The sequence below is a fragment of the Sus scrofa genome, chromosome 2 (genome assembly GCF_000003025.6).
Source record: "Sus scrofa isolate TJ Tabasco breed Duroc chromosome 2, Sscrofa11.1, whole genome shotgun sequence".
NCBI lineage: Eukaryota > Metazoa > Chordata > Mammalia > Artiodactyla > Suidae > Sus > Sus scrofa.
This window is the reverse complement of record NC_010444.4, coordinates 5,731,353-5,743,801: the sequence shown is the minus strand read 5'-3', so window position 1 is coordinate 5,743,801 and position 12,449 is coordinate 5,731,353. Positions and strand designations below refer to the sequence as shown.

At 54.6% G+C, this 12,449-nt stretch overlaps 1 protein-coding gene across 5 annotated transcripts in view; it reads right to left on the bottom strand.

The window, feature by feature from the left end:
- The window catches only part of SPTBN2 (spectrin beta, non-erythrocytic 2), a 56,005-nt gene continuing 47,939 nt past the window's right edge, over positions 4,384–12,449 (bottom strand). For all 5 annotated transcript variants that reach the window (XM_021082771.1, XM_021082770.1, XM_021082772.1 and 2 more), the window contains 14 exons: positions 12,259–12,389; positions 11,870–12,074; positions 10,785–11,159; positions 9,855–10,099; positions 9,621–9,759; positions 8,974–9,058; positions 8,530–8,726; positions 7,562–7,704; positions 7,394–7,469; positions 7,260–7,310; positions 6,836–7,056; positions 6,418–6,591; positions 5,854–5,896; positions 4,384–5,236 (listed from right to left, as the gene is read on the bottom strand). In XM_021082771.1, the coding sequence (XP_020938430.1) occupies positions 5,003–5,236; positions 5,854–5,896; positions 6,418–6,591; positions 6,836–7,056; positions 7,260–7,310; positions 7,394–7,469; positions 7,562–7,704; positions 8,530–8,726; positions 8,974–9,058; positions 9,621–9,759; positions 9,855–10,099; positions 10,785–11,159; positions 11,870–12,074; positions 12,259–12,389 (2,319 nt within the window). In that variant the 3' untranslated portion in view covers positions 4,384–5,002. The remainder of the gene's footprint in view (positions 5,237–5,853; positions 5,897–6,417; positions 6,592–6,835; positions 7,057–7,259; positions 7,311–7,393; positions 7,470–7,561; positions 7,705–8,529; positions 8,727–8,973; positions 9,059–9,620; positions 9,760–9,854; positions 10,100–10,784; positions 11,160–11,869; positions 12,075–12,258; positions 12,390–12,449) is intronic.

Genomic DNA, 12,449 nt, shown 5'->3' with positions numbered 1-12,449 from the left:
TCTGCAAGTTTTCTGAGGTCACCAAAACTAATGGTGTTTTAGCAGTTTTCACCCTTTTAATATTTTCATTTTCACCATTCTTTTCTCCTCTTTTTATATTGTTCCTCCTCATAGCTCTGACTGTACCATTCCAACTCCTGTCCCCTCATCTATTTCCCTGTTCTCTCTCTGTGTGTGTGTGTGTGCGTGTGCTTTTTACGGCCACACCTGCAGCATATGGAGGTTCCCAGGCTAGGGGTCGAATCGGAGCTATAGCTGCTGGCCTACGCCGGAACCACAGCACCTCGGGATCCAAGCCGCATCTTTGACCTACACCGCAGCTCATGGCAACATCAGATCCTTAACCCACTGAGCGAGGCCAGGGATCAAACCCACAACCTCATGGTTCCTAGTCGGATTCGTTAACCACTGAGCCACGATGGGAACTCCTATTTCCCTGTTCTCATTTATTCCCTTTTACCTTCCTTCACCTTCCCCCATAGGCAACCATTAAATGACTTTAGTGTGTATTATTTTGTTTGTGTTCTTGAAAGACATGTCTTTTTTTTTTTTTAATTGAAGTATAGTTGATTTACAGTGCTGTGTTTCTGGTGTACAGCGAAGTGATTTCAGTTATATATACTTTGTTCATATCCTCTCCATTATAGGTTATTACAAGATATTAAATATAGTTTCCTGGGCTATATAGTAGAACCTTGTTTATCTATTTTTAAAATAGTAGTTTGTATCTGCTAATCCCGAACTCCTAATTTATCCATCTCCTCAACCCCCCTTTGGTTACCATAAATTTGTTTTCTACAAGACATGTCTTTTTTTTTTTTTTTCAATTGCACCCATGGCGTGCACAAGTTCCTGGGCAAGGGATTGAACCTGCACCACAGCAGTGACAGTGCCAGATCCTTAACAGCTAGGTCACCAGGGAACTCCCAAGGCATGTCTTTTTAGTGCACATCTGCTTTTTCCATTTTATTTATTTTTAATTATTTTATTTTATTTATTTGGTGAAGGGAGTTGCAGTGTTTATTGCAGGTGCCAGGCAAGGAATCCAGGCAGCTGGTGCTCAGAACACCCCAACTCCCCAATAGCTTTCAGGGGAAGGGTTTTAAAGACAGGGTAAGGAAGGGGCTTGTGGGTTGCATGATCAACCAGCACATGGACATTCTTCTGATTGGCTCGTGGTGAGGCATCAGGAGTCAACATCATCTACCTTATGGTTCCAACAGGTCTGGGGTCTCCATCCTGGTAGGCAATTTTTCCATTTTAAAACATTTTATTGGAGTTCCCGTCATGGCGCAGTGGTTAACGAATCCGACTAGGAACTATGAGGTTGCGGGTTCGATCCCTGCCCTTGCTCAGTGGGTTAACGATCCAGCGTTGCCGTGAGCTGCGGTGTAGGTCGCAAACGTGGCTCAGATCCTGCGTTGCTGTGGCTCTGGTGTAGGCCGGTGGCTACAGCTCCGATTAGACCCCTAGCCTGGGAACCTCCATATGCCGCGGGAGCGGCCCAAGAAATAGCAAAAAGACAAAAAATAAAAAAAATTAAAAAAAACATTTTATTGTGGACATTTTCAAAAAGGCACAAAGAGAGAGTATTATGAATTCCTATGGACCCTTTATTCAGCTTTGACAATTATCAGCATTTTGCTGATCTTATTTCATGTAATCCTTCTACTTTTGTTGGTGTTTATGGGAGGGTGGGTGGGTACGTTGGAAATTTATTTTATTTTATTTTTTGTCTTTTTGCCATTTCTGGGGCCGCTCCCGGGGTATATGGAGGTTCCCAGGCTAGGGGTCTAATCGGATCTGTAGCCACTGGCCTACGCCAGAGCCACAGCAACACGGGATCTGAGCCACATCTGCGACCTACACCGCAGCTCACGGCAACGCCAGATCGTCAACCCACTGAGCAAGGCCAGGGACCGAACCCACAACCTCATGGTTCCTAGTCGGATTCGTTAACCACTGAGCCACAATGGGAACTCCACGCTGGAGATTTTAAAAAGCAAATCCCAGGCATAATGTCATTTCCCCTGTAAAGATTTCATTACCCGCCTCTAATTAAAAAGCTCCATGCTATGCTCATATCATCTAATATCTGTATTCAGATTTCTCCTAGATTGTTGCAAGTGTATCTTTTTACATTTGGTTGCTCCTAATATGGATCTAAACAAAGCCCACCCATTGTGCATCTGGGTAAGTTAATTTATGCAAATGTTTATGTAAATTGTGCTGTATAGTTCACTGGGTTTTTGTTTTGTTTTGTTTTGCCATGCCTGATGGATGTAGAAACTGGGGCCAGGGATCAAATCCAAGCCGTACCAGTGACCCAGGCCACTGCAGTTACAGCAGTGGATTCTTAACCCTCTGTGCCAGTAGAGAACTCCTGTTTCTTTTTTTTTTTAATTTTTAAAATTAAAGTATAGTTGATTTAAAATGTTCTGTCAGTTTCTGCTGTACAGCAAAGTGACCCAGTCATACTTACACATATATTCTTTTTTTCATATTACCTTCCATCATGTTCTATCACAAGTGATTGAATTATACAGTAGCATCTCATTGCTTATCCATTCTAAATGCAATAGTTTGCATCTACTAACCCCAAACTCCCAGTCCGTCCCACTCCCTCCCCTCTCCCTCCCCTCCCCCTTGGCAACCACAGGTCTGTTCTTAGTGCCTGTGGGTCTGTTTCTGTTCTGTAGATAGGTTCATTTTTGTCATAGTTTAAATGCCACATGTTAGTGATAGCATATGGTATTTGTCTTTCTGACCTACTTCACTTAGTATGAGAATCTCTAGATGCATCCACGTTGCTGCAAATGGCATTATTTCACTCTTTTGTGATGGCCGAGGAACATTCCATTGTGTACATGTTCCACATTGTCTTTATCCAGTCCTCTGTCGATGGACATTTAGGTTGTTTCCATGTCTTGGATATTGTGAATAAAGCTGCTGTGAACAGAAAGGTGCATGTACCTTTTTGAATCGTACTTTTGTCGGGATATATGCCCAGGAGTGGGATTGCTGGGTCATATGGTAGTTCTATATTGAGTTTTCTGAGGAGGAACTCCTGTCTCTTCCTTTTTTCAGTAAGCACTGTTACTGTGCGGTGTCTAACAACTGAGTAATACTCCCTGGTGTGCAGCCACTGTATTTGACGAAGCCATCTCCCAGCATGGGACACTCAGGTTGCCTCCGACTCCTTACTGTAGTTATCAACCGGGTTGCAGTCAACATCCTATTTTAATTATGTGTGTTCTAATGGATTGGTGTGAGAATTTGAGGGGAGATGAACCCAGGGGTGGAATTGTTGGGTTGCTGGCTTGTAGGGTGCATGTGGGACTAACCGTCCAATCATGCCAGGTTGTCCTCTGGAAACCAGGCGACTCTGCCACCTGCAGCACCTGAGGGGCCCTGCATCTCAAGGTCTCTACCAATGTGTGACATTATCCAATTGTCTAATTTTTGCCAGTATAAGAGGTATAAAGTGATATATCATCTTTGCTTTAATTTGCATCTGATTATTAATGATTTTAAGCATCTCTTCTTGTTCCTCGTAAGTTTTTGGGGTTAACTCTTCTGTAACTTTTCTTTCCTTTTTTTTTTTTTTTTTTGGTTTAGGACTGCACCCATGGCGTATGAAAGTTCCCAGGCCAGGGGTTGAATCAGAGCTGCAGCTGCCAGCTACAGTCACAGCCCAGCCACAGCAACGCTAGATCCGAGCCGCGTCTGTGACCTACTCCACAGCTCATGGCAGCGCTGGATCCTTAACCCACTGAGTGAGGCCAGGGATTGAACCCGCAACCTCATGGTTCCTAGTCATATTTGTTTCCACTGCGCCACGACGGGAACTCCCTGTCTGAACTCTCTTGATCCTCTTTTGGGGTCTTCTCTATTGAGACAGAGCGGGGGGAGAAAGAGGGGTCAGTGGTCCCTGCCTGTGTGTTCCACTCTCTGCTGTAAGGCTGAGACAAGGTTGTGGCGAGGCTCTGAAGACTTCTGGTTTTGAAAACAGTTGAGAGAATCATGAGTGAAGAAAGTTGTGCACCAGGGAGTAGTTCCCAGCCCTGGTCTCCTGTGTCCGGGTTCCACTCTGGCCACAGCATTCGAGCCCCTGAGAAACACATTGATCTGAGAGCCTCCCTACCTTGGCTTCATTTTCCCATGGTAGTGACCTCCACTTTGCTGGGCTGCCCACTGTCAAGCCTCTTTTAGACCAAGACGTTCAGCACGGGTCAGGACGGTGTTAACAAGGGGCATTAATGTTAAGAGGCAGGGAACGACTCCCTTCCTGGTGCCCAACTTTCATGGGGTGGAACGTGGGGGTGGAGACACGGGCAAAGGCAGAGAGGCTTGTGGTCAGGAAAGCAAAGACACCCCGAGGCGGTAAGAGAAGCTGAGCTGTTTAATCACCTCCTTGGCCAGACTCAAGGCTGTGGTTGCCCCTGAACAACTCACACCTGGAAGCTGTTGAGAATCGCTGGAGATGGAGGGGCCGCTTGAGCCAGAGGATGAGGAAGGGCGGGGTGGGGGAGCTTCAGCATCTCTGACTCGTCACCTGGCAAACTTGCCCCCAGGTCCTGCTTCAGCTCTTTGAGGTTCCTGGCTGGTCCCCAGGGGCAAGGAATGGATGGCGTGCCCTAGCTGTGGCGGGAGGAGGGCCCTGAGGGGGGGGACAGCCATTCCCCGCATGGCCTACGTTGAGGGCGCAGCGCTGTGCGCGCTGTGGTGGGGGTGGAGGCGTAAGGCTGGGGGAGAGGGGGGAACGGAGGGAGTGGAATCGGGGGTTGCCTGGGTCCCACCACCAGTCTGGAATTAAATAGCGGAAGAAAAGGGCTGCCCTTGGGAACACGGACTTGTCCCCAGAGACAGTTCCTGGTGATGGGTTGACCTTGGCAACAGACCCTAGCAGCAGGCAGTTGTCCCAACAAGAGGGTGGTCCCTGTCGACGTCCCTGGCAGTTTCCTGGACAGAGGGAGGGAGTTGGCCGGGAGTCTCGCCTCTACTACTTGTTCTTCTTGAAGAAGCTGAAGCGCTTTTCTCGCTCTCGTTCCCTGCCGTCCTTGCTGCGAAGTACGACAGGTCCCTCAGCCCCGACCGGTGATACCGGGGGCATGGTCATGGCCCGGGTCATGCCCCGGGTGGCACTGGGCACCGCTGGCTCTTCAGGCTCTCCAGAGGCAGAGGAGGCAGTGGCAATGGCCGCGTTCACCACCCGCAGCCACGAGCTCATCTCTGCCTGCAGGGGGCGTGGAAAGACAGCTGGTCAACTTCAAGGACCAGCATGAGCGTTCCCGCCGTGGCTCAAATCTGACTAACATCCACGAGGACGCAGGTTCAATCCCTGGCCTCACTCAGTGGGCTGAGGATCTGGTGTTGCCGTGAGCTGTGGTGTGGGTCGAAGATGTGGCTTGGATCTGGCATCGCTGTGGCTGTGGCGTAGGCTGGTGTCTACAGCTCCGATTTAACCCCTAGCCTGGGAAACTCCATATGCGGCGGGTACGGCTCTAAAAAGACAAAAAAAAAAAAAAAAAAAAAAGACCAGCATGAAAGGGGGACAGGGGTGTAAGGCTAGGGGAAGGGGGTTGCGGAGGGAGTGGAACTGGGGGCAACGTGAAAGGAGGTGGCAGAGATGACTGTTCCATCTCACTGGAGGAACAAACTCCTTTAAGGTAGGGGATGAGTTTTGGGGTGGCCTTCACAAGCATTCAGCCGGCACATGGTGGGCCATCTGATATCCGAGAATGAAACGCTTAAGACAAGGAGAAAGGGGAGCCGGAAGAAAGGGGGCTGTCCCCCGGAGGGTCTGAGCATGCACGGAGAGACGGGGCCCCGGGCGGAGAAGGGACAGCTCACCTCGTCCTTGGCCTGGAATAGGTATTCTTTCCCGTCCTGTAAGCTGTTGGGAGAGAGAAACCACAGAGCAGAACTGAGCATCTGATTGGCCAGATCGGGGCTGGTGAGCATGCAGTTACCACCCTGAGACCAGGCTGGAGAACATGCCCTGGGCGCTCAGAGCCAGACTGGACACGTTCTGCACATTCTTCAGATTCCCAGGACCGTGCAAATCCTTCTTGACTAGCTGCCAAGGACCAGGGCAAGCTCCCTTCCATCCCAGGCCCTGCCTCCTGCTTGCTGGCAGGTGCGGGCAGCCCCCGGAGTCCCTGGAGACGGGGGAGTGCCCGCACTCTGCCCAAGATCCCACGCAGGAGGTTTTCAGCCTCACAGGCCTGCATCTTGGTGCTCCTGCTCCTCTTGGCGTGGAATACAACCAGATCCCCCGCCTCCACCTCAGCTACGTCTCTGTCCCCAAATAACTCTGGCCCTATAACTCTGATCTCTCCGGATCTAGCTCATGGCTCCCAGGCCTTATGTCACTGCAACGTCCCCTCCCATCCTGAGGGCACATTCTGGTCCTACCCCAGCTTGAAGACATGCTTGCGCTTTCGATAGTCGAAGGCAACGCTGCCCTGGGCCCTGGCCAGGCTGACAGGCACTTCCCCGTGGTAGGGCACTCCGGCGCTGGCTGCCTTCGCGTCCTTGTAAAAGCCAAGGCTCCCGCGCCGCAGGACACAGTACACGTTCTGCCATGACCTGGGAGGGACGTGGTGCAGGTGACGCAGGTGACTGGAGGGCCTTTGAGGGGCCGGTAACCCCGGGAACAGCTTGGGGGTCGGGGGACTCCCAGTGCCACGCCTGTCGCCAGGCCCATCCTCTTTGTACCCTCTGGCCTTTGCTTGAGGGCCCTCTCTGCTCCCGAGCCCTCCCCCTCCCGCCTGTATCTAGGAAGGGGTTCTGGGCAAGCCCCCCTGCCGGCCTGTGTGGCCAGAGCCAGTACCTGTTGGCGGCCTTCTTGCCGAAGGCCTCCATCTCCTGCTTGCGGCACAGCATCCCCTCCATCTGTTCCTGGGCAGAGAGCTCCGGGCCTCGAGTGGGCAACGTGGCAACTCGGGCTGACTCGGACGACCTGCTCTGGGGCATTACAGGAGGGGCTGGGCCCCCTGTCCGCGTCTGCTTCTCTCCTCGTGGCCCGTTGGCTTCGTCGCCAGCACCAGAGGCCTGGGAAGCAAAGGGTATTTGTGACAAAAGGTCAGAGGGGGGCTAGACTCTCAGGCTGAATGTCCAAGAGCTGGTCTTGCCCCCACCACGTTGCCTTTGAGTCTCTCTCCTCTCCTCACCCCGGCAGCCCCACCACCCAGCTCACATCCCTCGTCGCCCCTCTGCTCCCAGGTATCACACCCACGCCTCCAGGAGAAACTCACAGGCCCTTCTGGGAAGCTGCCCTGCTCGAGTCTCTGTTGTTCCATCAGGGGCTACAAGGACAAGAAACCGTAAGACGATGCGCACAGGGAGGGGCTGAGATCCTGATGGGGGTGCTCGGGGCGGCAGGGGTCACCTGGGGGGATTCGGCATCTGTGCAGACTCCGTTCACGCTGGCTGGCTGTGAGGATGCTGGTAGGCGGGGGTGGGCTCTGGAGTGGCACAAGGGGACAGGGAATACTAAGTCTTCGGGTTGCTCAGGCTCAGCCTCGTCTTCCTCCCCCGTCAGGGTCCCCACTCTCACCCGTCCCAAGTAGCCTCAGGGGCTGCGTGGCTGTCCACCAGGTCCCCTGCAGGCAGACTGGCTGTGGGCGCTGGAGCAGGAGGCTGTTTCCTCCGTTCCTCTTCCTCCCTCTTTCTTTTCCGCTCCTTCTCCTGCTCCTCCAGCTGTCAAAAATTTCTGAGGTCAGAGCATAGAAGGTCTCATCTAAGAGGACCAGGGCATTAAGGAAGCCAGAACCGTCCCAGCTCTAGTCAGATGAAACAGGAAGGATGGAGAACAGAATTTCAGAAGCAGGTGAGGATGAGAGGCAACGGGGGAAGTTCCCACTGTGGTGCAATGGGATTGGTGGTGTCTTGGGAGTGCTGGGACGCGGGTTCAATCCCGGCCTGGGAGTTCGCATCGTGGCGCAGTGGTTAATGAATCCGACTAGGAATCATGAGGTTGCAGGTTCGATCTCCGGCCTTGCTCAGTGGGTTAAGGATCCGGCCTTGTCGTGAGCTGTGGTGTAGGTTGCAGATGTGGCTCGGATCCCTCGTTGCTGTAGCTCTGGTGTAGGCCGGTGGCTACGGCTCTGATTAGACCCCTAGCCTGGGAACCTCCATATGCCGCAGGAGCGGCCCTAGAAAAGGTAAAAAGACAAAAAAAGAAAAAAAAAAAAAAAAAAAAGAAAAATCCCTGGCCTGGCACAGTGGGTTCGGGATCTGGCGTTGCCACAGCTTCAGGTTAGTGGAGACTGTGGCTTGGATCCCTGGCCTGGGAGCTCCATTTGCTGTGGGGCGGCCACAAGTGGAAATAAAAAAGAGGGATGTGTGTCTCTTAGGGCCACCCAGCGGAACTGATGGCTCCTACAGCTGAGGGGACAATAGGGCACGGCTCCCATGTGGGACAGGCTGGGGCAATGGGAGAAGAAATGGCTCCTGCAGGCAGGAGTGCGCACAAGGCCTGAGGCGGGGGAGGGGGCGGTGTCCCTGGGGTCCTGTAGCCCTCACCGCGGTGAGCTTCTCCAGGGCGCTGAAACGCTCCTCCCAGGCCACTGCAGACTTCTGGAAGGCCTCGTGCCGCTTGATGAGGCTCTCAACTTCGTCAACTGTGCAACCCAACTCAGCACTTCGCACCAGTGGCTCTTGGCTGCACAGCCAGGCCTCCGCCATTCCTGCATCTCTCCCAAACACGAGCACCTCCAAAACTGCAGGGATCGGGGGTCACAGGGAGATGACAAATCAGAGTGGGACACAGCAGGGACAGGGCACAGAGAAAGCCACTGGTCCAGAGCAAGAACTCAGGGCAGAGCCCAGCAGTGCCATGCCTGGGTGGTTGAATTCCGTGCCCAGGCCCCCTGATCTTACCTACCCTGGAATCTCTAGGGTGCAAGACCCCCAGCCCCTCCCCCTGGGCCTGGAGCCCTCAGTTTCCTGCCCCTCACGGTGGCTCACCAAGCTGGAGCCAGTCCATCTTCTCCTGCCACTTGTCGGCTGTCTCCTGGCGCCGTGCCTGAAGCTGAGACAGCTTCTCTGAGATCTGGGGTTGGGGAGGAGGGGTAGAGATGGGAGTTAGCACCCAGCAGGGCCTTTCTCACATGGGGGAAACTAGTGATTTCTTATTGCAAGAGGCAGACAGTCCTGGGGAAAGATAAAATGGGGAAATCTCATGGGAGTTCCCTTCATGGCTTAGCAGTTAAAGAACCCAACTAGGATGCATGAGGATGCAGGTTCGATCCCTGGCCTCACTCAGTGGGTTACGGATCCAGTGTTGCCATGAACTGTGGTGTAGGTCGCAGACGCGGCTCGGATCTGGCGTTACTGTGGCTGTGGTGTAGGCCAGAAGCCATAGCTCCGATTAGACCCCTAGCCTGGGAACTTCCATATGCCATGGGTGTGGCCCTAAAAAGCAAAAAAAAAAAAAAAAAAAAAAAAAAAAAAAAAAAAAAGGAGGGGGGGCAGAGATCCCTGAAGATCCTTGAAGGGAGAGAGAGCGAAAGGTTTCTACAAAGGAAGAATGAGAAGAAGCCCAAAGACTGACAGGAGACATCAGCCTCGAGGCCTCCCCATGAAGAGGACCAGCCATGCCAGGCCTCTCCCACCTCCTCAGCCGCATAGTGGCTCCTGGCGAGCAGGCCCTGCCCCATGTCGACGCAAGAGGAGAAGCGGTCAGCCCTGGCCTCTATCTCTGCCTTGATGCCTTGATGGTTCTTGATGACCAGGTCTGCGGAGGACACATCCCTGGGGGTACAGAGACCAAATCATCCACTGCCCGCAACTCTATCCTGGTCACCAGCCCGCAACCCCTGGAGGCCGCCAGGCACTGTGGGCCTCACCGGGGCCGCTCCTGGGCGTCCATCTGCAGGTTCACCCCATCCATCCACAGCATCAGCTCCCGGACAGCCTTGAAGAAGCGGAACTTGTCCGTGGTGTCCAGCAGCAGCTGGTGGCGGGCAGCAGAGCTTCCCTGAAGCTGCGCCCAGGCCTCGGCCACAGCCTGCATGTGGCGGCCGATCTCCTCCGCCTTGTCTCCGGCATAGGCCTTCTGGAGCCGGTGGCCGTCGTCCTGCACCTGCTGGACCTGCAAGGCCCCAGGTCAAAGTCAGCAGAGTTGGGAGACTAAGGAGCTGCAAAGACCTGCCTTGTCCAGGCCAGGCCTCTGCCCTCCACCTCCTATCCATTTGACTAGCTGGAAAAGTGGGAGGGGGAGCGGGGGGGGGGGCTGAGCGGGGGAGGGAGGAAGTCCTGCCACACTCCACCCTGCTGGGTCTCACCTGGGGGGCCTGGGCTTAGCCTGGGGGTCAACCCTTTAAAAGGGCCGCTAGCCAGTTGAACTTTCAGAGGCCCGTTCAGCACATGGGGGACCTCGAAGATTGCTAGAATGAGATTTTCAGCCTCAAGAAAGGACCGGGTGGGGAACTGACTGGGTTGAAACAGCTGGAGGAAAGATCTATGCTTATTTTGTGTGGGTCTAACGCCTAATCCCTGATCCATCTGGGATCAACATATGGATTTTAGTACAACATGAAGACATCGGAAAACATCGCAGGCCCTTAAAGAGCCTTGTGGTCAAAGGTGTGGACATGGTAGCTAGGCGTCCCCTGGCCAGAGATGGTTTCCTAGAACCATTCTAACCGTCCCTAAGTGTCCCTGCGGGGGATGCCATCCCTCCACATTCCTGCACTCTGTGCGGAGTCTCCTCTGAGCACCCCCCGTCCACATCCCCCAGACCCCAGCCCCCAGCCCCACGCGTGCTGGGGTCAGACCTGGGCGCTGAGGGCCTGGATGTCGTGCTCAAAGGCACAGTGCCGGCGCTGCAGGGCCTCAGCTGCGTTGAGATCTCGGCCGGTCCCGTCGGGAAGCTGCTGCTGCTTGTGCTGCACCCGTGCCAGGGCTTGGCGCGCCCCATGCAGGAAGCGCTGCAGCTCGTGGGCAGCTGCCAGCACTTGACCCCGCGTGTCCAGTAGCTCGAGCAGGTCAGCCCAGGCCTCGTTGAGACTGTCCTTCCACTCAGCCACTGTGGCCCGGGCAGCATGGCCCCCAGCGATGAGCCCATTGGCCAAGGCGTTGGCGCCATCCACCCGCTCCTGGCCAATGGTGCTCGTGTCCCGGGAGAACTCGCGGAATTTGTCCCGCAGCATCTGGTGGCAGAAGCAGTTGCACAGTCAATGCTGTGATACTGGAGGATGCGCTCCCTGCCTTGTGGACAAGTCCTCTCACCCCAGACTGAGCACCCACTTCTTTCCCCGGAGCCACACGGGCCAAAATAGGTTTCTGCAGCAGGGCCAAGTTAGTGTGGGGAAGAGTGCTTTCCCAATGACCCTGGATGTGCCTGATGCCCCAGCCTCCAGCCCCCAGCTAAGGTGTCAGGCTGCTTGCAACCTTTAAGTCTTCAGATAAGGATACCCGAACTATGCGCCATATTTCTACACCAGTGAGGGTCCAGACCCCAAAAGGTGAAGGGGAATCTCAAGTCCCCCCCAATACTGAGTTCTGCTGGAAAAGAGTGACTGGTCATTGCTTTTTGCCCACGTCTGTGCACGGCCCCACCCACACCCTCCTTTCTGCACTTTTTTTTTTTCTCCTCTTTCTGGCTGCACCCACCATGCAGAAATTCCTGGGCTGGGGATCAAACCCTGCAGTGACAACACCAGGTTCTTAACCCTCTGTGCCCCAAAGGATCTCCTGCACAATTCTTCACATTAAATACCTCAAAACCTGGAGGACCACGTCTGCTCAACCTGGGCTTGCACCCCACCGCCCACTGGCGCTCTGCTCAGGGCGAGGCGCTAGTCTCCCACCGGGTCCTCTACTCTTCCTGGACCGTGGCCGGCCCCCTCCCCACACTCACGGTCACGTGCTCGTAGTCCTGGCCCAGCTCGTGTGAGGCTGCCACAACCTCTCGCTCCTGGATCCACTGCTCCAGGTCATCCAGCTCACGGCGGAGCTGGCACAGGCGCAGGTGCTCCTGCAAGCGCTGCCGCCGCTCTCCCGCCAGCTCCTTCAGGCTGGCGTACAGCTTGTCCACCTGGGCTTGGCGGATGGATATCCGCGTGCTGCGAAGGGTGGGGGAGGACGCACTGCTCTGACCCCTCGCCGATCCCGTAGAGTCCTGTCCCTCTTAGCCACCCCCCGCCCCACTACTTGCCAAGTCCCTAAGGCTCTGCCATCTCTGCGCCTTCCCGGACCGGGCTCCCCTCTGCCCCAGGAACTGGCTCCCTTGCTGCCCGCTGTGCTCACCTCTCTGGGTGCTCATGGTCAATCATGTCTTGGCTGCTGGCTGCCAGCTGGTGGATGGTCTGGGCGTAGTCGGCCAGGGCTTGTTCCAATACCTGATGCTTCTTCACCTCTGCCTGGGCACTCAGCTCGTCCTGGGGGAGGGGACAGTGGCGTCAGGGAGTAGGGGTCAAGGTGCTGGAGGAAAGAGCAGC